This window comes from Schistocerca cancellata, chromosome 12 (assembly GCF_023864275.1).
Source record: "Schistocerca cancellata isolate TAMUIC-IGC-003103 chromosome 12, iqSchCanc2.1, whole genome shotgun sequence".
NCBI lineage: Eukaryota > Metazoa > Arthropoda > Insecta > Orthoptera > Acrididae > Schistocerca > Schistocerca cancellata.
The window spans coordinates 128,461,060-128,487,019 of NC_064637.1; the positions used below are offsets into that span (position 1 = coordinate 128,461,060).

Below are 25,960 nucleotides of genomic sequence, written 5' to 3' on the forward strand. Positions count from 1 at the left end.
TAGATATATTTTTCCCACGTGGAATGTTTCCCTCTATTATAATCATATCATTAATAATAATAATAATAATAATAATAATAATAATAATAATAATAATAATAATAGTATCACCAAAGGAAAATTCACGCGAGGAAATTAAATTTTTTAGGAGACTGAACTGTTGGCCACCTTTAGGAGGTGAAATACTTAATACAGACAATAGATCACACAATAAAGATACACACACTATCCCAGCTTTTGGAATCATTAGTTTCTTCCTCAGGAAGGAGAAGGGCGATAAGTTGTAGAGATCAAAATCACAGAAAGTATGAATCTATACCTGTGCCAGCGAAACACTGCACTTGACAGTTCGCGTTAACTCAAATTAGGTTGGCTATACTGCAATAATGATATTGCAACATCAGTCTCTATACACATGAAAGCAGATATGGTTTTCAATTCTATGTTGTAAATGTAAGCTACTGAGCAATAACAGAGCATATAAGAATTTGTTTTTTGAGTTATTACCGCAATGACAGCAAATGAACAACCACGTAATAAAGTATGTATAAACATAACAAAGCACAAGCTTTGAATAATGGAGCAAAGAAATACAGATAATAAGCATTTGAAGATGGCCAGTACCTTGAAAACACTACAGTACACAGTTCACAAAATAAATAATAGCTTCTTGGATAAATTACTGATATTCATAGTGCAATTCCATCCAGCTTCCCATTGTGTGTTGTCAGAATCAGCACAAAAACTCTCTTCATCACTGTCATCACCAAAACACATCGTTCACCGACGATAGCATCCATCGTTTGTGCTGCTCGAATAAATTTTTCGATGTGTTTGACCTTATTCCTCCACAAGGCTGCGCTCCACAGTAACAAGAGCTTCACATAATATCCTTTCCTACTAGTTATTATAAAGGACTTGTTATTTTCCCTTATGTTCATCTTCGTATCACTCCATACAAGCTCAATCGGGTTGAAATGGCAGCCATATGGTAGCAGCCTTATTACAGTATGATGCTGCTCCTTGGAAATTTTGTCTGCTACATATGTAGGCATCCTGGAATTATTTTCTTTAACAAGTGGATACAAAGGAAGCTTTGTCATACTCAAATTTGCAATAATTTATCATGGCTGTAACCACTGCACCATAATTTCTTTGCAGTTGTTTGTTGTTGGGGATTTGAGAGTATCACTGAATAATATGGAGTGCTGTCCTTTACAATTGTTGTAGAGACAGAAAACTGTTTTAAAAGGTCCCTTAACCAACTGACAACTCCTGCGTGGTCCACATCATCTCGGTAATCACTTGTCTTTTTGGACCACAAAACTAAAAGTGCATCACAAACAAAACCACTGGAAGACCACAGACCACAATTACTCTAGCACCTATTCGCGTCTGCTGATGACCACTTCTGCTTGGAGTGTCCAGCATTTAATGACAACTGCCTTGACATTAACCCACATTTCATCTAGCCATATTATGGAATGAATGTTTATGCCCACATTTTTGTGCAAGAAAACTGCTTTGATCTGTAACAAAGTGCACCTCTTCTACCTGTTTCTTGTAACAGGATTTTGCATCTGTCTAGCAATAAGCCCTTATGTTTCAGTGCAATTTTTGGTGACTTTACCCATTCTTGAAAAGTTCACTTTCTTTTAACAAGACTAGTAGCATTACTACAGTAGGATACTCTTTCCTGCCGTAGTGGGCATAAAGATGCCTGTGAATTGCATCAGTCCTGAAAGAATCTACATCGGTGACAGGTTAAGGCTGCTTTATCCTTTTTTTCAGGGACTACTAAAAATATATTATTTGATCCTGACAGCTCCGAGTTGTTACAGCTCATGTCTACATCTTTCAATTTTTGCAACAACACTCCCTTACTTACTAACGTTCTTGCTCCAATTCCAAGAGTTTTAAATGTTCATTCCACAGCTTTATTGGCACCAATGCCTTGTTGTTTAGAGGCACAGCAAGATGAAAATGAAACTAGACAAATACAATAATACATTCGAAAAAATATGATGCACACCACCTGGAAGGCAGCAAGGGCAGGTAAGTGCAAGAACTATTGCACAAACAGCTGAACAGCTCATGCATCCAAGCTGCTAACAAGAATGATATACAGGAGAATGAAAAAGAAAATCGAATCTGTTAGTTTGACTCTTGGAAAGGTGAAGGCACCAGAAAGGTAGTTCTGATGTTGCGTCCAATAATGTATGCAAGACTTAAGAAAAACCAAGACACATTCATTGGATATGTCAATTTACAAGAAAGCCTGACAATGTAAAATGGTGCAAGCTGCTCAAAATTCTGAGAAAAATAGGAGTGAGCAATAGGGAAACACGTGTAGTTGTGAGCAATAGGGAAACATGTGTAGTTACAATATGTATAATAAATAAGAATGGAAGACCAAGAACAAAGTGCTCAAATTAAAATTCATATAAGACAGGGATGTAGACTTTCACTTCTACTGTTCAATCTACACATCAAAGAAGCAATGATAGAAATAAAAGAAAAAGTTCAAGAAAATAAATTAAACACCAGGGTGAAAGGACCTCAATGATAAGATTCACTGATTACCCTGGTATCCTCAATGAAAGAGAGTAAGAACTGCAGGAAGTCTTGAAAGGAATGAACAGTCTAATGACCATACACTATGGACTGAGAGTAAACTGAAAAAAGATTAAAGTTATGAAGATTAGCAATAAGCTTTTGGGACCTTCTACCTTAAAACAACATTTGAAGTTCATTGAAAACAGGAATACAGAACATCACAACAGATACTTTAGTAGACTAAAATATGTTCATAATGAAATGTAAAACAGCAACCTGACTGCATCCAGAAAGTGTACAGGTACACATCACTAGACATTTAGAAATCTACTCTGTACCTGTGAAAATGAGGATGCAAACTACCGAACACATTAGAGGAGTCATTAAACATAACTGTGAGCGAGAAAAAAATTACCTGCAGCCTCGTTTTGATGACATCAGCAGGAGTCACAAGTGATGCGGCAGGGACACCAGCGATGGCTCCTGCTAATAGCAAGGTCAACGGGTGGTTGTAGCCGTTCTCATCAGCCAGCTTCTCTTTGGTGTGCGCATAAGCGGGGAAGTAGATGGCGCTGAAGGGGATGTCCCGAAGGAAGCAGGCCTTTGCCCCCTATGTTGCACAAATATTAGGTGGCACTAAATTCCTTCAATCTGAACTAAAGATATGAATTTAATATGGAAAATCAGAAACTTACCTTGTACAGCCCAAAGAGTCCTAACTCTTTGACAACAGAGAGGGCACTGACTTTGGCTCCACCCGCTATTTCTCCAGCGACCTGGAGCCGAATCTTCACTATCTCTAGTGGATTTGTGAAAATCACCTGAGACCCACCAGCCTATAGAACAGAGATTCTGGAATAAGCAAAATGACTTCCCCTCAGTACCACGACAAAGGAAAAATGAAAGCACAGAAATAAATCCTAACAGAGAGAATATTTGAACCTCAGTCATAAACCTTCAGGTATATTTACACAAGAAAGTACTTACAGTGTTTTGAATAATTGGTAACAGAGAACTAGAAACTACTTGTCTAATGTAACATTGACAAAGTACCTGACTAACAGGATTTTATTTTTCCCAAGTTTGCCGAGATAGAACCCTTCACAAAAGCTTGTGTAATGGTGGCTGTGACAGCCTTTTCAAGAAAATAACAGATAAAAGGTAATAGCCATGTAATTATGTTTATCATGTAGGTAAGAAAAACCCTTCCTGTTAGTGTTGAATGCTTTCTTTGTTTCTAACAAAAGATATTTCACCTATTCATGATAGGCATCATCAGCAATTTCCATTTCTGTATCCTTTTCATGTATCCACGTGTTGTTCTGTAGCTTCTAAATGGGCATCATAAAGGCTTACTACTGGTAACCACTTCACTTCACAACACACAAACTATCCTGTTGCTCAATGCACATGATGCTTTTGATTTCTGAGCAATACCATGCTGTCTAGCACAAATAGGTGACACGTGTTTAGTTGGAAGCAAATGAAATATTCCATTGTAACTGACAGAAGTTTTCTTATTGACATGCTGAACATGAATGAAATAGCAACTGCAGTAGTATGCCTGCAAATGTCAACATAGAGAACCATTTAGTTAACACTTTGAGTGATGTGGATGTGTTAACACTTGGTTGTGTATCTTTCCCAGAGTTTCTCCAAACATCTTCACTTGTGTCATCTGGTCAAACCTAAGCAAACATGATTAGCATTGCCACTTATTGATCAGTGTGCTGTGTTTCAACACACTGAACTTAGTTCCAAACAGTGGTTATTCAAATTTTGCATTAAGTAGGTGAAGCATTTTCGTTTGCTCGTCATCTTGTGTAGGTGTTTTGAACTTAGCTATATTTTTCTGACTATTTCTAAGAAATGGCATCAGAGTATTATGCTCATCGTTGCTCTGTTATACGTATGTCCTACATTCAAGTTTGCTAAAGAATGGCACATAAAGAGTATGGAATCCTAGAGATAAAGCCAGTGAAAATGCAGTCAAATTTTTAGATGACTTTTCTACTCTAAGTACACCAATCTCGTCTGCCAGTAAGAGATGTAGCTAATAGTTCTTCACAATTGGGAGAGTCTGAAAGAGATACGAAAACTCTTGGATAAGCAGCATGGATTAGCAACAGATTTGATCGGGAAAAGTGATTTTCATCCATTTACACATGCATCTGATAATTCAGCTTCAGGGCTGGACAGACTTTACGTACTGAATCAAGGGATTATTTGTCATCAATCATAATACTTCTAATAAAATACATTTATTTGTAATACAGAACTGTTAGCCTGATTAAGTTCTATATTTTATTACATACATAGGGGAAATGACAAAAACTGGTTTAATAACATGCTCATGAATATGAAAACATCTTAAGCTGATAAGGTCGGAGCAAAAATGAGTCCAAAAAGTTATTACAAATTACAATGAATGCCAATCTAACAGACTGATACCCAAGTGGCTCAGTACACTTCATTGCTGTACGATGTATCAGATTGCTTTGGACCACAAAAAATCATAAAATAGACAACAGCATAAATGGCTTCCATTCTCCACAGATAACAATATCATATAAAATGCATTGAAACAAATAATGGATCATAATGATTAATCCAGAAAGATCTAATTAAATACTAACAGTTTTAATAATTTCTTGTGTTAATGCAATAAGAAATACATATGAACAGTAGTAAGATTAGTCAACAACTTCGGTGAATCAGAAACAGCAACTCACTTTCATTACAGGTACTAAAATCATACTGAAAGCTGCTGAAGTTTGTGTAATTAATAGTCAAGAAAGCAACTAAAATTCTAAGTAATCTGTTTACACCCAAAATATTTGTCTCGGCATAGTGAAAAGTGTTGTCACTGTAACACATGGTACAGGGCCAGGCGAGTCGTATGTGTTATTTGGCCCCACTTAGGAATCTGAATGCAAGACTCTCTGTACTGGTATCCAGATTAGGCAACCGAGTATGCAGCACGGTGGATAGCACGCTGGATTCGCATCTGGAAGCACAACAGTTCAAATCTGTCCAGCCATCCAGATGTAAGATTTGCAATTATTTCCCTAAATAGCTCCAGGCTAATTCCAGGATGGTTCCTTTCAAAGGGCATAGCTGATTTCCTTCCCCATCTTTGAAAACATTTCTACAGTGCCTCAGATCATTTTACTAATGTTACACTGTAAATTCAGCTTTACACCCAGTTGCTACTTTAACTTTTTTTTAAATTATGCATAATAACTTTCATTTGTTTTGCCCTCTTTCAAAGTCAGTTTCTTGCTACTACTTCTGCTCGTCTTACAAAAAGAAGGAAAGACTTAGTGTATGGAAGGTCCACTTGCCATGTAACTCCACTAATAAGACACACTTTTCTCACCCATTTTTAATCTGCTCCCAGTCATTATCGTAAGAAGGACAACATGCAGGACGTATCTGCTAGTTACCAAAACAGTGCAAAATCATTCCACATCAGAAAAAGGACATGGTAGTGAACAAGTCAAAAAGCTTAAACATGGAAGAGAGACACCATGAACCCAAAGGTGCAGGTACACATTAATGGTAGATATCTAACAAATTTCTTTTATGTGATGGAAATCAATATGTAAGTAACTAAAATTCTTGAGCTACATATAATTAACTCACACAAGCACCCGAGACGATCTCTCCATATAATGGCAGGTTTCCATTTTTGTCCATAAACTTGTCTCGCACCAAGTCATTTACCTGCAAAATTAACACATAATTTTAAATCTGTATAGAAACTTTTATTAATAAATAATAAAATGATTCCATTTATTCCACACCTGAACAACATTCCATGAATTTACATATAGTAAGTATTTTGTAACAAAAATAGCATGTATACCAACAAAGCACAGATTTAGTTCTGAATTTTTTTATGGAATACTAGTTGTGCTTGCTACATATCATCTACTTTCAAAAATAACATTTGTATTGTTAGCTGCAACAGGCAGCAGATATTATTGCTGGTGCTGCACATTTTAGGCATTTTGACAAAGATAAACTCAGGCTGCAGTGTTGCTCTTTGGCATGCCAGTGTAAAAGTGCGCACAGAACCAGTTATGTCAAAAATCCATGCAATATGCACGTTTGTTTATATAATTTTTCCTTGTGAGAGAGACCACGTGTACAACATTCACGTATGCCAATTTGAAGTTCTAGATTTGCATATTTTACTGTTCGTGCTGCTTCTGCATAACATTTCATTGATTGTATCAATACCTGCTTGTACTGTGACATATTGTGAAAATCTGATCATTCACAAGTGTTGTGATAAACTTGTACTGTCATTGACAATTATAGGCTTAAACTTAACTGTGCTCTTTTAAAATTTTAGAGAACGATAGACCTATCATCCTTCAAAACAGTCGTTCTCTAATTCCATTGTACAATTACGTCAGAAACAGGTTAGTTCTAAGAATTTTCAAATGCTTACAAAACTATGTTTTCATAAGTTATGTGCACAAGTGTTTTGCGTACATAATTTATTTCATAGCAAATCAGTGTTTGTCGTTCACAGTTCTGCCAAAGAATAGATCACCCCCAAATTTCACTGTATATCAACACAAATAAAAGTGGGTTTTAGAGAATTTTTGGAAGTTACCATAGTCCTTTGAATAATCTATGAGCAATCTGCAGTAAATCAGCATTAGTGATTTAGTTACTGTAGCAGATATTGTAACTAACATATTGTGTCACATCTAGTTTTCCCTTAAAGAGTAGCAGCCCTGTATACTACCTGCATTTATCATTAAGGCAACTGTTAGCCTGATTAAGTTCTACATTTTACTACATACATAGGGGTGGTACTGAGGGGAAGTCATTTTATTTATTCCAGAATATCTGTTCTATAGGCTGGTGGGTCTCAGGTGATTTTCACAAATCCACTAGACATCTCACTTTGTGTATTTGTTTCAATTCTTATAGGGAACTAGGAACTTCTTAGCTCAACGGATTAAAAGATAATCAGTGGGCTTAATTTAAACTTATCTGTTCACTGCCTTGTGATACACGGCACCAATCAAAATGCAGCCCCACTGTGAATGCTGTTCTCAAAGACGGGATGGATTGGTTGACGTTCATAAGCAGCTGGAAATCACCATGACTACTGTCAAATGATTGGCAACTGCTGCAAATCGGTGTGTTGGAAGAGCTCCTGAGAGTCACGTACCTGTGCCCCAGTACTAGAGTTACCTTAAGTACTACCCTCTCCTGTAGATCCTGTCTTCTTTGCAGAAAGTGCAGTATCTCTCATTATTTGTCCACTTGACTGCAATGGCATGTTAATGGTAGACATAGGTATCTTGTACAGGGTGGATGGGGGCCAGGGAGGACTCAGAGTTTTGTACTAATCCCTCTAACCAACAAGTTTGAGGTGCTGTCTCTCACTGAAAATGAGCCAGTGGGGCTCACTTTACCTGTGCTTATCTATTAACTATTAGTAGTTTAAACATATGGTGAATGATGGTACCCCTTAGAGAAATGGCAGAAAGGAACAGGAAAGGATGTCAGGTGCACCCATTATGTATGCCTGGGGGCCTCATTCAACATGTTAAAGGGCTATTCCAATAGCCATTGAGGGAACAGGGTGAAACCCAGACTGTGGTACACACTGGAAAAAATGATGCCTGTCATCTGGGCTCTTAGGTCATACTTGGGACAGTCCAGCAACTGGTGGAGAAGATGAGAAGACCAGTTTTGTACACTGAGTTTCAACGAAGCTCCCAATTTGCAGAACTTTCCCCAGAATTGACTGTAGCCCTTTAGTTCCGAGTCAAGTGGAAGGACTGAGCCAGAGATTTCAAAGATTCTGTGACAAGCTGTGCTGCGACTTTGTGGTCCATAGCCTTGCACCATAGGGTTGAGAAATGTAGGATTCCCTTAAATGGGTCAGTTGTGGACAAGACATCAGAGCTGCTATTTAGGTAGCTGACTGCGTATGAGGTGCACATAAAGGTTTTTTAGGTTAGGCAACTCTCCATCCAATTCCGATAACGATAGCTGTAGGAAACCCCGAAGTATCAGTGTAAAATCAAAAGAAATGCCTCCCACATGCAAGAATATTAAAATTCTAATTGTAAATTGCTGAAGGGTTCGCAACAAAAATTTTAAAATTCTAATGGTAAACTGCTGAAGTGTTTGCAAAAAAGTACCAGAGTTTGAAGTGTGCTCATGAAAAGCACCAAAGCTCACATAACACTATGTGCAGAAAGCTGGTTGAATCCTGAAAATTGACTGCAGTGAGACTTTTGGGGAAATTTTAAGTGTATATTGAAAGGGTGGGCAAATTGTAAATGGAGTTGGTGCATTTGTTGCAGTACACAAGAAATGTAGACCCACTGAGATCGAAACTGAAGCTGCATGTGAGACTATCTTGGAATGACTCAGTATCAGGGCTGAACATAAAATGATAACTGGATCCTCCTATCACCCAGCAGACTCATCTCACGATGTAATCAAAAACTTTAAGAGAAAACTATGTAAGTTCCCCAATCATACTGTAATCATTGGTGGAGGCTTTTATTATCCAACAATTAATTGGAAAAATTACTGTTTTGTTAATGGCAGGCATGACAAGACATACTGTGAAACTTTCTAAATGCCTTCTTTGAAAACTGCCCAGAATATATAGTCAGGGACCCTACTCATGATGGAAATATATTGGATCTAATGGCAATAAACAGACCTGACCTCATTGAGGATGTTCACACTGAAACAGGTATTAGTGACAATTACACAGCTTTGGCTGCAATGATTACCGAAGTACAAAGGACAACTAACACAAGCTGAAAGATATACATGTTCAGCAAACTAGGTAAAAAATCAGTAGTGTCATATCTCAACAAGAAACTTGAAACTTTCAGCAGGGGGCAGGAGCATGTGGAGGAACTATGCCTCGAATTTAAGCAAATAGTTGACCACACACTGGATACATAGCTACCCAGTAGAACACTACATAATGAGAGGCAACTTTGATGGCATGCATTCACTGTAAAGAAACAAAGATTACTGCACAAGAGGTGTAAGACAAAGATTAAGGCTATGGATACAGAAATGCTGAGTGAAATGCGTTTGGCTGTCAAGAAAGCAATGCGAGATGCCTTCAATGACTACTGTAGCAGAATATTGTTAAATGATCTTTCACAGAATTCAAAGAAATTTTTGTCATGTGTAAAAAGCTGTTAGTGGTACTAAAGTTAGTGTCCAGTTCCTAGCGAATGAAACAGGAACTGAAATTGATGCTAACAAAGCAAAAACTGAAATAATTAAATCCGTTTTCAAATGTTACTTTACAAAGGAAAACCCACAAGAATTGCCCCAATTTAATCCTCGTACCACTGAAAAGATGAATGACACTCACTGTTTGTGTTGTATATTAATGACCTTGCAGACAATGTTAATAGTAACATCAGACTTATTGAAGATCATGCAGTTATCTAAAATGAAATACTATCTGAAAGGAGCTGCATAAATATTCAGTCTGTTCTTTATAATATTTCAGAGTGGTACAAATATTGGCAACTTGCTTTAAATGTTGTGAAATGTAAAACTGTTCACTTCACAAAATGAAAAAATGTAGTATCCTATGACTATAATATCAATGAGCCACTCTTGGAATCGGCAAACTCATACAAATACCTGGGGTAACATTTTGTATGATTACATATGCTCAGTCGTGGGTAAAACAAGTGGTAGACTTTGGTTTATTGGTAGAATATTGCGGAAATGCAATCAGTCTACAAAGGAGTCTGCTTACAAATCACTCATGTGATCCGTCCTAGAATACTGTTCAAGTGTGTGGGACCCATAGCACAATATGGGACTAACAAGGGATACTGAACATAATATGGAAAAGGGTAGCACAAATGTTCACAGGTTTGTTTGATCGACGGTAAAGTATCACAGAGATACTGAACTGGAAGACTCTTGACAATATACGTAAACAATCCTGAGAAATTCTACTAACAAAGTATCAAGAATTGGCTTTAAATGATTACTTTAGGAATATGCTACAATCCTCTACATATCACTCACATAGTGATCATGAGGATAAGATTAGAATAATTACTGCACACAAAGAGGCATTCAGACAATCATTGTTCCACGATCCATATGTGAATGGAACGGGATGAAACCCTAATGACTGTTGCAATGGGATGTATCCTCTGCCATGCCCCTCACTTTGCTTTGCAGAAAACAGATTTGACGTAGATATTTTATTTCCAGAAATTTTCAATACAAGTAAAATTGAACCATTATGTAGAAAACACTTACAAAAAACATGCACAATACGTTAACTTGACGAAACAGAGATAGACCCCCACCCACATGTATTGAACAAACTAGAAACGTGTGAACTGTGAAAGAAAGAATTGATTCACATACTTTAAGTCTAGCATGTCATAAATGATTTCCAGTTATTACATTAACCAGTATCTCAAATCTTCCTAAAGAAGGTGCACTGTTCCCTGAAAGATTATCACACACTTGGCTCCAATACTAAAATGATAGGAATACGTACAATGAAATATGTCAAGACACATTAGCCGTTAGCTTAATACAAAAGTAGTGAGACTAAGGTAAGGGACTATGTCATGATGCATTATTGCAAGGTTATTTTTTGAATTCAAAGTGAGTCGTGCTATGTCAAGGTCTAACCTGTACCATCAACTCAATGATCAGTAGTTTCCTTCAGGAATGTTCATGCACTTCAAATGCAAGTACGCATGCCAGAGCACTTGTGCACAGCCTTGTGGTAAGTAGTGGAGCAAATGAATGCACACATTTGCAGGTACACGTGTAGGGACACAAATAGATCCTATTTTGAAAGTGAACACCACTAACAGAATATATTTACTAAGTACACTAATCTTTTTTTTTAGAGCCACTATACAATATTTTCTAGTAAATCAAAAGACATATCTGCAGTAAACTACTTTTTCCTTGTCACAGACTGAACAATTTTGATTAAACTTTGGCCCCATTTAACTCTCCAAATTCTGTTTTTCATCTACCTAAAAATAGATTTTCAGTTCTACAAAGTCAAGAACTAATATGCAACACCACACACACCACAACTTTAATAATCAAACAATTGGCACCTATCCATCTAAGCAATGGCCCTTGGTTGATCATCTCAACAATCAGTTTCGAGTTAATGTTTTTTTCCATTTAATATATTATTTCACAACATTTCAGCAACTGACAAGGCAGGAATGGCAAGTTAATGATGACATTCTGCATTAGGATCTGATGATGGTAACAGCCAAAACATATCATTAAATAGTAAATAGCATACTGTATTTACTCGACTATAAGATGAGTCCCCCGCAAATTAGTCATTCAAAACATACAGGTCCTATCATCTTACATGTGCATATAAAACTTCGGTTGCTAAGGCCAACATTTTTACATTGTGTAATAGCTTAATACCAGTAACCCCCCCCCCCCCCCCCCAACAATTCTTTAAACAATTGAACTCCCATCTATACAGAACCTTCATATGTCTGATTACTTTACAAATGCGTTTCTGCATTAAACACATGACTTTGGGCATGTAAGCAAGATAAGATTTCAAAAAGGTTTGAAATTCATTTAATGTTTATTGGAGATTGCTAAGTACTCTCATAATCAAACACTGTACGAGTACAGTCTAGGTAATTTGTCCTCCATTTTAAGAAAAGCTAGTTTTCCGCACATCTCAATGTTTCTGGTGTCATATCTCCTGAACTCCAAGTTATACGATATAATTTTTCAGGCACATTGATTGATATATGTGGATACTGTCTGTGATACGTGTTGCAAACAATCAGTAGAAAAGAAGTTTTAAATGACATGCTTGATGCTATCTCCTTTCATTGTTTTGTAATGGCTGTTAACAAAAAAAAAATTATTATTTTTTTTTTTTTTTTGAAGTGTATGTAAAGATTGTTTGGAGAAACAAAGTGTTTTCATTTTCAAATACCAGCCATACACAGTCTGGGTAATCTACATGTTGTGCGTTATGCTGCCTTGTGATGCACGCTCAATTTCTAACTTGACTGCTTGTCTTATTGTCTAATGCAAAATGACACCTCTTACTGCATAGTTTATGAGAGAATTTTAAATTGTAAATGGTGTGTTTCCTCTGCAACTGAAGTTTTTCTTCTGCTCTCTTATGTTTTATTGCTGTAGTATTATTCTCCAGTAGCAGGATACTATGACGTTCTTTATTAGAGTATCAGTTTTTAACAGACAAAATTACAAAAATCTAACTGAAAACTAAAACAATAAAAATTCCTAGAATTCCAGGAAATTCTGGGGTTTTTTCCCGTTTTTCTCCCGGATAAAAAAAATTCCCCCCAGATTTCCCGGGGCATATATATACCCTGTATAGGGGCATACAGTATAACTGGCCATGCTTTTCCACCCGAGTTTTGCGGTACCTAAGTCAGTCCATTCCTGAACTAACTTAGTGAACCGCCATGTAGGAATACTCCCTACCTGCTGTGTAGAGATGCTGTCATAGTTTCATGTCACCTTGCAGAGCCACTGGATTCTGAAAGTTTAATTCTACTGTCTATGTTTTACATAATGAAGGGGAGAAGTTTTTTGTGCAAATAATTTTTACACAGGATGCCATTATGATACATTTACTTAAGAAACATTGTAAAATGAATTTCCTATTGACAACTGCCAACTATGATGCACAGTCTGTAACTTGAGCATGCAGTTGCTGTAAGATCTTACACCTTCTGTTATGCCCAAGTTATTCACCTATTTATTAATATCAATATTTCCTGGCATTCTAAAATTACTGATAGATGGTATTTATGACCCATAAACTACTCCTAATGTCTGAGTGGCAAAAGGCAACTTTCATTAGCAAATATTCATTAATAACAATTGCTTCATTTGCACCGAAATAAATGTACTTTCCCTACGTATCTAATTTGCTGATGTCGAGCAATTTCTGCATTGGCACCTCATCCCACTGGTTCTGAAAGCACCAGATGGCCAACTGCCTCTGCCAGTCAGCTTGGGAACCTATAGCTAACTCCTTGATCTGTACGTACTGCAGCAGTGATGCATTCCCTTTGTGTATATGAAATAGCAAAATTGGAAATAAAGTAAAATGCTCTTTCACCTGCAAATAAGGGTTACTGTACAAAGGCCAACACCATGCCAGGGTCATTTCATGTCAATTACATAAATTTTTTCTCCACAAACATTGTTTCATAAAGAATATATTATGGGGAAATTCAAAATATGTTAACGCAAAATTGGTGTGAATTAACATTGTGAACATAGGAAATTCAACAGCAGTGATAAAAAATGTAAACAGTGGGCAATGCTAATTCTAGGAATGTAAAAGTGGGGTTATAGTGTACATATTTCAACCAATAGTAAAATTGCATTGGTTCTTTTATAAATTGACATATTCCCAAATTGATGTATGCAGGCTTATAAATGTTCATATAATAATTTAATTATAACAATTATTAGTAACAGTAAGTCAATATTCATGTAACAATTCATTACATGTCTGCCTTACAGCCTCACCACCTGCGAATGCTGGATCTGCAGTGGAAAGCAGGAGTTCTCGAAATATACCAACAACTTTATGAGAGCTTTTACTGACAGATATATCCTAGCCAGCTCATCCATAAACAGAACTTCCATGGTGCCCCTCCCTTGTTTCTCCAGTCCATTCCTCCCCCTCCCTCTTCCTATATATATCTTTTTGTTCTACCCTCTCCACCCCTTTCATCTCATTGTTTTGCCACGGAGCCAGTCATCTGTCCCGAAGACCTGCCTCTTTCCCGCTACCCCTCCACACCTCCATCAGCTCCGGCAACTGCTTTCAATGTCATGGCCACGAGAGAGCACATTTGGGTGTCCGTTTGGTTGTGGGTGTGAATGAGTGTACTTTTTCTAAAGAAAAAACTAGTACTTGAAAGCTTGTGTTAGTGCCGTTTCCTGTTATGCATCTCTGTGCTCCATGTGTTAGTCCACTGTAGGAGAGAGTGGGCTTTCCCTTATTTTACATATTGTTTCATCCAGGAATTTCCATTGCTAAAATTCATCGTCGTGTTCACATTACCAGTTTTGACAATCAAATGTCTAACTCAGGTGTCATCAATTGACTAACAGTTCCACCATGATCTACATAATTCCAGCCATGTACTTTGAACGTCATTTAGTTGTATAAAATACATCAACTGCTGATATCAGTAATATCAGCAATGTGAAGTTATTAAGTGGTCTTGACATAATATATTACTATTATATAGACTGGTTTCACTAGAAAAAGAAAGAACGAACAATTCACTCAATACAAAAAACTACAATGTACTGAAGAGACTGTTTTCACTCAAAAGAAATGAATAAATAATAATCCGATCAATATCTAAAACTACAACTAACTGGTTTCACTCAAAAGAAATGAATACATAATAATCCAATCAATATCTAAAACTATGACTAACTGAATTGACTGTCCTCATTTGATTGTTTCCATAACTAGAAGGTAGTGGTGAGTGTGGAGCAAATTGATGACAAATGTGAGAATCGATTATATACACCTAATTTTAAGTTGACAGTTACTCATGAAGTGCAGTCCACAACCAGTTGTGCAGCAGGAAGAAAATTTGATAAATAAGACTGTTCGCATGTGGCATCAGACAAAGAATGAATCAATGATTGCCAGTTCTACAGCCAAACTTCCAGGGGCCAAATCAAGGAAGGTTTCACAAATTGAAGCAGCAGATTGTTCTGTACCTAAAGGAGAAACATAATTACAGTTTCAAGGCAATAGGAATAAAGAGAAATTTTCGAATCACATGCATTGTGGAATTCAGAGCTAGTATGCGCTGTTGTCTGATGATGGCGAAGAGGATGATGCTTACAGTATGATGCAGAACACTACTAGCTCTGTGATGTCTTGTGACATTTGATAAAGAACTCCTCTGGTATCAGTACCATATAATCCAACTGTGAAAACTCCATGACTGTTTACAACAGAGTGTGTCAACCTTTTTAGACATAGACCAGATTGTAAATTTGGTGAACTGCTTCGAAACACTGTTGGATTATGGACAAAGACAATGGTGGTTATTGTTGAAAGTTTGGTCTTCCATAGAGAATTAATGGGACAAGTGCACTGAGAACAGTATACACATTATATCTTCAAAAGCTCATCATGATAATGTGCCCTATTTCATAACTCGCATTACATATCACAGAAGTGAATAAATGAAAATAGGGTATTTTCAAATGACACAGGCAACTTCTCAATGAAGTAGTAGATTTAACATTATATGTACAGTGAAGGAGAGGTAATTACAATGCTAAAACACACACACACACACACACACACACACACACACACACACACACACACACACACACACAGACACACAGATTAAATATGCTTTTAATCTTCCACTTAACATACAAAGTATCAACAAATATTAACCGTAAGCTTGATGGCCTTCTCAGGAGCCACACCCATAAGCTGTGGAACCAGGCCCCTGTATAGACCGAAGAACCCCTCATGCCGAATAACCTTCCTGCAGCAGTCAAAGCTGTTCCTGTACATCAGCTCACCAATAAAGGACCCCGTGCGCTGGTTCTGCATTCGTGTCTTCACCAAGTCTATCGGATAGACTGCTGTAGCTCCAACAGCTGCAAGAAAAACCACATTGAATTTGTCAAGCTATCAACCATAAAGAGATTGCTAACCTTAATTTACTACCAAAAGTTATGTCCATAAATTCTAAATATTACACGACAATGCAATAACAGTATGCTATAAAGAATGCAAATCCTTTCATGAGATTCTTTCTATGAAGAATTTGTTCAACATTTTACAAAATAGAAGTTTCAACTGTGATTCATAATAGTTAGCCACGAGTTCAACACACTGGAAGTACATAAAATAGTACTTCCACGGACAAAATAGGTACTAATGAAGCACAGAAAATATTAAAACTTGCTGAGAAATTACAATCAGATTTTCAGCTTGAAATATTAAATGACAGAAATGGAGATAAAGGAATATGTGTAAGCCTTGCAAGATGCCACTACAATAAATTGCATAGAAATTTCTAGTGAATGAGCACTATGGACAGTTAATGATTGGTAAATAAATTTTTTACTACATATGATAACTTTTCATGAAACCAGTGTTAACACCATGTTAACTGCAAGCTTACCTGACACAAACACTCAGTCACAAATAATGCTTTTTGGGACATGATCAATAACAAACTTCAGGAAACAAAGTGATAAAGCATGGAGTCATTCTAATATCCATATAATAGGATTTTATAAAAATACACTTCATGATGTACTAAGAAATATTGTTGTACCATACAGTTTCTCACGAAGATATCAACTGCTACCATGTGCCTATGAGCAAAGTTCACAGTGCACAAGAATGACTCGTGCAAAAAGGCACCAAACATGTGATTTCCAATGTCTACCCAATGTGACTTACATACTGTAATTTACTATGTCTAATCAAATGATCAGTTCCACTTACACAAATAATATTTCAGTAAATGACAAAGTCATCTTTAAAAATGTTGTGAAAAACCTGTCAATGCTGTATTCACAGGGCCTCATGAAGCTGAGTAGAGTGTGGTTAAAATTTTTCATCAGCTGACACTTCATATGCTAAAACCAAACCCAAGAATCTCATAATGACCTACTCAGTGAAGATGAGGATGGGCAAATGGACTTATCAGCAGGTATCGGGGACAGATGCCTTGATGCTTTCTTGAAATATCGTCTTCAGACAGGACAGATGTGAGTTGAATAGTAGGATACTTCTGTAAGTGAATAGCATTAGCTTGTCACAGCAATTTATCATTAGTTAACAAAAAACCTACAATGTCAGTATCATACAAAAGAAATAACAGTACATAAAATAAGAGATGCAACTCACTTATAATAGACTGATGTGAGCCACATAGACAAACACTAGCTTTCAAACTCTTGAATTTTCACACACACACACACACACACACACACACACACACACACACACACACACACACACACACACACACAAATGCACTCCCATGGCTACAACACACATGACTTTGCTATAGGTAAGTGGTTGTTATTCCCTTATTTTATGTATTGTTCCATCCAGGAATTTTCATCAAAATGTAACAGAACATCCCTTCAGTCACAAATAAAAGGTCCAGTCACATTAATGTGACCACTGCCCACACTCCACATCAACTGGCAATAACCACTCACAGGTGACAGATGACAGCACTAGGAGTGGAAAGCATATAAAGCATACAGGCGAGACATGAAAAACAATGCAATCATTGTTGTAAAGTGGAAACAGAGAAATTTATCTGACATCCAAAAGGGCAAGATCACTGACTTTTTCAGGACAAGTGTGGAAGCATTTCTCAAATGGCTAAGTTTGTAAACTGTCCACGATCCATGCACCCTTGCCGACAGCTGTTCATGGACAACAGAAGGTGGAATTTGCCCTCCAATACCTCAACTGCACGTCCTCTTCAGATTAATCACGTTTTATGCTCCATCGGACAGATAGCCGTTGATGTGTACGGCATGAAATGTCTGAACACCTGGCAGCAATTGCTGGAAGAGTCCAGGTCGGAGGGCATTTCCTGGGGGATCTCATCATCCTGGATGGCACAATGGATCAACACATATATGCATCTATCCTTGGGGACCAGGTCCACTTCTAAATGCTGTTTGTTTTTCCTCAGCACAATGACATCTACCAGCAAGACAATACAACATGGTGCAGAGCTTGCAGTGTACGCGCGTGGTTCGAGGTGCACCAGTATGAGTTTACTGTGTACCCTGCTCACCGAACTTCCTGGATTGAAAGCCAATCAAGAATCTGTGGGACCACATCAAACAGGCTGTTCACGGCGTGGGTCCTCAACCAGAAACCTAGCAGAGCTATCTGTGGCGCACGAATTGGGGGTGGCTCCACACCCCTGTCGATAACTTCCAGTGCTTCGCTGACACTCTTCCTGCACATCTCACAGTGGCCTGTGCTACAAAAGGTGGTTATTCAGGCATTTGACAAGTGGTCACATTAATGTGACTGGACAGTGTATTCGTGTTTTATCATATCACACAACATGGGTTCTATATCAGGTGTTGTTAGTGCCTGAAATGCACAGTACAATACAAAAAGTAATAAATCCTTGTGACTGGAAGTGTCGGTTATCGCACAGACTCAATACTATCATGTCAGTCAGGTGCAAGTAGAACTTGCACACTTAGGGTTCTGTACAAACGTAATTATGTATACAGACCATTCCTCCAGCCTGGGAGTTTTGCCTGTTATCGATATTGATACTGGAAAGTCAGTCACGGCAAAGCCAAGACTTTTGAGAATGTTTTAAGTTTAAAGTTGGATAACAAAAGAAGACAGAAATATTTTTCAGTGTGATATAATTACAAATTAACAATTTTCAGATTTTCCCTATAGTTGCACTGTGAAACCTTGCTTCTTGCCAAATTTCGTGAGTCCAGGTCAACAGGAAGTACCCTACTACAAATTTGATTAGTGAGTTTGTGAGTATCAAACTATGTGACATAAATGTCCATATTTTTTGATTGCATTGCCTTAAAAGTTTTAATTTTTTTACACCACCAAGGGACTACAGACCTTAGTATGTGACAAATTTCAACTTGATACATCTACCTGTTCTCGAGAAAAAGGTTTTTTAACAGACAGACAACAAAGTGACACAATAAGGGTTCCGTTTTTACCAGTAGAGTTATGGAACCCTAAACGGTACAAACATCAACGGAATTTGGAAGGGTATTGCTCACAAGAAAATTGTATTACAATTAAAAACATTGTCACTCACCACCACCAATGGATCCGAGTGTAAACCTGTAGACGCTTTCAAGAATTTGGATGACGATGCCTCTCTCCTCTGGTGACTGCAAGGAAAAGGAAGACGTAAGACTTATTAATAAACTCGATAAAGATTGTCCACTTCTAGTACCACACATTTCATGCCACTGCCCACTAACAGCTAAAAAAATAACGGTGAACAAGTTTTTGTTCATATTTACAGCTGTGTAGGGACAAAATATTGCAGCAACATGAAAGCTTACAGTTAGCGATTTTTTTTTCTTTTTTCCTTTTTCTGTGAATGGGAAAAGCTCCCAAACCTTACGGGTGCAGCCTGCGGACCTGCAATACACGCCCAGCAGTCCTGTCCTTCCTCTGTGCGGCAAGGCTAAAGCGGAACTCCCGCGCTCACTTCCCGCCTTAGGAACCTACATTCATCACTCGTGAAGCCTTTAATGCACAATACAGTCAGAAAACAGGTTAAGGGAAAGAAAGCAAATGTGACACACGGCCGGGTCAAGATTCACACAGGATCAGAGCTCACTAGTGCCGCAGTGCTGACAGGGATGCTGCCTCTCTCTCTTTCTTTCTTTGAACTTCTCCCTCTTTCCTCCTCTCTCCCCAGAGTGGGTCATTGCAGCAGCATCAGCAGTATCCAACTCACCGACACAGCCTTGATCTCAGCCAGCCGTTTTGTGATTTGCTTGAAATACTGTTCGGGAGCTATCGCCTGCAGGTCGTTGTACACGATCCTCCTGAAAATTAAGATTGGTAGCGCAAAAACTGAATTAGCCAGGTCTTCTCTCTCCGCTGCAGTCAAAAGTTAATAAAGAATAGGATATTAAAAGAAACTGAGCTTGCAATGTACGAGCGAGAAATAATAGGGGAATAGCAAAAGGTGACCATATTTACAAGAATATAATTCGGTCATCTGCCAGATCGAATGCTCTACTGATAACTATATTACACAATTACATTATACATATATGAAAGTGGATGCTGAATTTTTTTTTTTTTTTTTTTTGCTGGTCAAGGAATACAGACACTTTTGCAGATATAGTACAAGCAATCATCAGTGGTGCCATTTCAGAACAGAGAAACTGATTAATTACGTCCAGTTATCTGTATTTTGATGCAATGTCTGAATTCAAGAAGTTATTTCTCTGTATTTCATTGCATTTTGAACGTGCACACAAAAGTAAAAGCAAAAAATTTATATGTAAATAAAGTCATATCTAATTGTACCTATTATCTTACCTTTATTGAGCTCTGTGTAGTTACTTTTGCTATAGTTCATATATTAACCATTTGTTGGTAAACATAACATCCTGAAAAGCAAAATTATTACTAACTTATAATAAATTATTTCTGAATTTAGACAGCGTGAGTACACCGCACACAGTATCTCCTATCTCTTCACTCCTCTTCCAAGTGTTTCTAAATTCTGGGAACTGTGTCTAAAAACAAGCTTTAAATATTACAAGGTTTGTGGGAAAACTAAATGCATACATCATGAAAACACAGTTAAATTATTAGTTAAAATTCTGAGTCGTTTAGGATATGCAAAATAAAACAAATATTACACAAGCAAGTAACGTACTTTACCTCTAAGTCTGAAAACAAAGCCATGTTACCAATGCTTAAAATAACTACACTATTACTTCCATAATGTTCTCACCTGGTATATTTCTGTTCGTAAGTTGACGAGCACAAGAGTTAATAAACGGAAAATATTGAAGTTCACCAGTATTTTTTTTCTTTGGAGTGCAGTACAATCCCACAAAAAAACTTTTGTTTTATTAGCCTTGGTATCTTATCCAGCATCCACTAAATTAATTCCGAAATAGTCGACAAAAAGACTACACAACCCAAAATCTCTTAACGTCCCGTAACAACTACTATAACACCAATTCTGTGCACATTTATTTGTGTGGCATTCCCTACAATCACACAGATTTATATTCGTGTAAATATGGCAACAGACAAGCAGTGAAGGAATAACAGATTCAAACTACAGTATTGTAAGTAAAATTCATGTTCAAAGAGGTTTCATTTATTGTTCTTCCAACAGTATAGTTAATAAATTAAGAAGTAGGATGCGCGGAAGAAGAGATAAGAATATAATAATAATCACCCAAACCATTGACGATGCTCCTCCCACTCCCCAGGTCTTGCTGGCAAATAACTGATTTTCCAAGTAAGCAAGAAACAAAGAAAATGAACGACCCTTTGTTAGTCGAAGAGACACATTCTCTCATAAATGTTCAAAATTAAACAAAGGAAAGTAATAACTCTGTTTTTATATTCTTTTCTTTAACCTCATGCCGTCGGCCAGGAAAAAGCAAAACTGGTATCACAAGGCACATGGGGTGAAAACTGTTCTAAAGGATGCTTGGAAGCGTGTATTACATTTCAGTATATAACCTGCTTTAGCATGAATTTTTCTTGAATGCAGACAACATGTTAACACTACTTATGAACTTGAGAGAACATAATCAGTTACTACAAACACACCGTAAAAAGCGCAATATCTAATCATTATTTGGCAAACTTGCCAAAAGCTACGATATACTGGTGAAAATAACTTACCCTGTTTGATGGAGGAGATCACAAAGCAAGAACAGGATGTCAACTTCAAGCGGTGTTATCTGAGACATCATTTGGGCAGAATGCAGAAACTCCTCTGCAACAGTAATGAAACAAAGGAGTAGTTAACTAATTACAAAGGTTACAACACATGAAAGGGCAGTCATGGTCATAATAATGTTAGGTAACACATATATGGGTGAATTATTAGGGAGAGATTGAGTTTGAGGTGAAAATTGTTTCCGATAGCTAAATACATCTTTTGCCAACTTTATAAAATCTCAGTTTTGAAAAATATTATATTATGCCACTTGCTTGTGGCTACTGGCATCTACTAACTGAAGAAAGAAAGAGGAGAGAGAGTGTTGTATTTAAAAGCTCTTATGAATTATTAATGTTTGGTCTAGCGTTGAAACTAATATTCTAAACATGCAAGGAAGAGAAACAGTGCAACTGTACTACAACCTAATGGTGAGAAGTCATAGTTAGCGAGGGATCAAGGCTAACACAAGACGTGTTCAAAAAGCAATGTAGCTTTGTCAGGAAGAAATATATTTATAGATTTGGAGGTACAGAACCCTAATTCCCTTCAAAGTAGTTTCCTTGGTAATGCACAGGCTTCTCCCAGAACTCCTCCCTTTATTGGCAACACTTATGGAATTTGTCTTTTCGAATGGTGATCAGCTGGGTCTTCACATTCTGCAGGGTATCTTCTCCTGATGCAAACTGTGTTCCTCACAGAGGCACTTTCAGATTGGAAAATAGACAAAAATCACACAGAGCCGTCCTGAGAACGTAGGGAGCCTGATTAATCAAGGAAACATTGTGTATGGCAAAGAAAGTCTGAATCAGATGTGCAGAATGGGACGCTGTGTTATCGTGATGAAGCTGCCAAGTTTTTTCTGTCAACAAATCCTGACTTTTGTGCTCACCATCGTGAAGATGAGGAAGGATCTGGTTTGGCCTTATGGTGCATAGTTATGTTCCACCATCCTGGCCTTGACAATGCTGCGGACTTACTGTGCTTTTTTTTTTTTTATCTCTGTGATGTTGGTTATATCCACTGCAGTAACTGCACCTCTGCTTCTGGGTGGTACCCATAAACTTACATTTCATCACCTGACATTGTGGTGTTACAAGTGTTGGGATTATTTTTTACTTTGTCCACTATGTGATACACAGGTTTCAGATGGCATTGCTTCTCCTACATTGTCAGCAGTTTCGATATGAATTTTGTGGACACATTCCTCATTCGCAAATTGTTGGTCAAAACTGAAGCTACCAACGCAACGCTTACCCCTATCCCCTCTGTTAAGTTATCACACTGCGATAGAATGGCCATTCATCATCAAATTGCACACTTGCTTAATAACATTGTTATTTACACTTGGTGTGGGTCTGCCTGAATGTGGTTCATTGTCCACTGCTGTTTAGCCATGTAGTGCCACTCCTTTATCCCCATGTTGCTCTCATACCATCGTTCCCAAGAGCCTGTTGAATCTTGGAAATGGTTTCCACTCTGGTATCACCATGTTTTTGGCAAAATTTGAGGCAATATTGTTGCTCAATTTGTTCCATCATGTTACCACTTACTGGAATCTGAATAGGCGATCACTACATGGCCTCTCTCATAGGCTGACTACCAGTGACTGACACTATCTGCTGGCAAGAAAATTTAGCACCTGCACACTAATGTCCTGCACCACATCTCCAGTGAGAAAGTCTCCTACATTTCACTGGTTTACACCAGAAAGAACTATGAGCAATACTTTTTTAATACACCTTGGGAAAGGTATTACACACTTTCGTTTTTGCAAACAGAACTGTTTAAATCACAGTGAGAAGTGATATGTATCTACATTATTTGTTAGGGATAAGGATTTGCAACTGTTTCTGGTCAATAAAAAAATGTATAACACAGCAAATGGCAACCATTAACTGTCATGAGTAGTACACATTGCTCATATCTCGAAATATGCAAGTGTGCAGTATGTGTGTACAGTAATGTTACAGCATTAAACTGTGTTCAAAGAGATACTGAAACTGATGGTCTACAAAAAATTGAGAATTATAAGTGAATTTTTGTCTATTTGAGCAGCACATTGAAGACGAGGGAAACTTTTTCTCATACTCAGGCCCTGGAGGAATAGGTGTTAAAACACTGTAGAGTATGACCCCACTTCAGCACAAGGCAGACAGCCCATCAGCATGCAGTAAGACAGACGACTGTATGGGACATTCTCCACAACAACGCTTACTGCGACTATCTGTATCACTGACAATGTATGCACGCCTTATTAGCTACGGACTTGCCTCTGCATCGACTGTTTGGTTGCTGGTTTATCACATAAACCACTACCGTGCTGGGGTTTCTGATGTCCGTCCTATTCACAGATGAGACTGGCTGTATGAGGGGTGATATTGTCACCCTTCACAACATCCACCTATGGGCTATGGAGAATCCCTGTTGTATGATGGGAGCGAAGCTGGTCCAGTCTGGATGTGTGCATCATTGATGATTGATGATTGCATCATGGGACCAGCCATTCTTCCACAATGCTTGCACTTTTTGTGGGTGATCCTACCTCCCCTGTTGGAAGACATGCCTTTGGCAACACGAATGGTAATTTGACTAATAAGTGATGGTACTCAAGCTCACTTCCACATTCCCATGTGGAGGCAACTAGAGAACATCTAACCCTGCCAACAGATCAGACACGGTAATCCAGTTCCGAGAGTGCACGGTGAGCAGTCACACTGAGGGATTAATGAAAGGATTGACGGATAATTTCTCTTTCTTTCAACTTTTACATTTCATGCATCTGGAACTGTGTCTCCATGTTAGAACTATGGCTGAGCCTCAGCTGGTGCAGCACCGGATGCTGCCAGAGAAGCAGCTACCCCACACTCAGATCAATGTGGGCTTTCACAGCAAACGCTTGTGACCGTAGGGTGCTTGTAAGTCAGTACTGCTAACCAAGGGGCATACCAAGTGCCCCTCGACTAGCCAATAAAAGGGCCAGAAATGGTCACTTGGGGGTCACGGAGCTAACTGGCGAGAGTGCTTCAGTACCACTGGGTCAATCTCTTGCCTGTCAGCTCCCTCACTGACTGGACGTGTTTTCTGGCTCCTCCACTTTTTCAGGCAATACATCCCTTTGCCAGTGGCAGCCCTCTGATGCTGCAGAATGCAACACATCTGTGCCCCTTAGAGAATAGATTTGGGGTCAATAAAACTCCACTTCTGAAGCTGCAAACCATCTGGATCTGAATTTCTGCCAAGATTATCCTGACAACCCTATTGTGATGTAGGTTAAGATCCCAGGTATCACACACTGCAGCCATTCATCCTGGTGGGCCCTCACTTGCGAGTAATGGGAAAAAATAAAATAAAAATCTGGAATTTTGTGTGTCACTCAATAGTATTAAAAATGTTGCACTACATGGTCTGGTTGTGTGGTGTAATGGACAGAATGACAGCTTCACATGTAGGAGGCTGTGGGTTCGAATCTTGTCAAGTGCATTTGGTTTTTTTTTTTTTAAATCTCTATTGAAATGATTTTGATCATTATCTTTATTCAATTAATTGGTTCAGATCTAATTTTTTAATTCCATTCCTTTGTCACATAATTTTAACTACGATATAAAATTTTGATTAATTTCATTTTTCTTTATATCATTCTTTTTTCTTTCAGAATTTTTGTGACTATAAGTTTAACTATATTTATCTATTATAATATTCAATTATTTCAAAAATGCAATCTATCAGTTAAAAAACAAAAGAAGAAATAATCCATTTATATTTGTGCAATGGTGTAAAAAGTATGTTTTTGTTACCAGCTGTGCAATTTTTTTTACATGGTAATGTCATACAAATATTTAAAACATAACCTAAATACTCATTACACTACAGAAAAAATAATGCAGATGAAAATTGAAATGAAA

General features: G+C 37.7%; 1 protein-coding gene across 2 annotated transcripts in view; it reads right to left on the minus strand.

Annotated features, from left to right (window-relative positions):
* The window catches only part of LOC126109884 (calcium-binding mitochondrial carrier protein Aralar1), a 702,128-nt gene that overhangs the window by 54,729 nt on the left and 621,439 nt on the right, over positions 1-25,960 (minus strand). For both annotated transcript variants that reach the window (XM_049914970.1, XM_049914969.1), the window contains exons 8-14: positions 22,019-22,112; positions 20,094-20,184; positions 19,440-19,515; positions 16,037-16,245; positions 6,202-6,282; positions 3,252-3,392; positions 2,972-3,166 (exon numbers count right to left, since the gene is read on the minus strand). In XM_049914970.1, the coding sequence (XP_049770927.1) occupies positions 2,972-3,166; positions 3,252-3,392; positions 6,202-6,282; positions 16,037-16,245; positions 19,440-19,515; positions 20,094-20,184; positions 22,019-22,112 (887 nt within the window). The remainder of the gene's footprint in view (positions 1-2,971; positions 3,167-3,251; positions 3,393-6,201; positions 6,283-16,036; positions 16,246-19,439; positions 19,516-20,093; positions 20,185-22,018; positions 22,113-25,960) is intronic.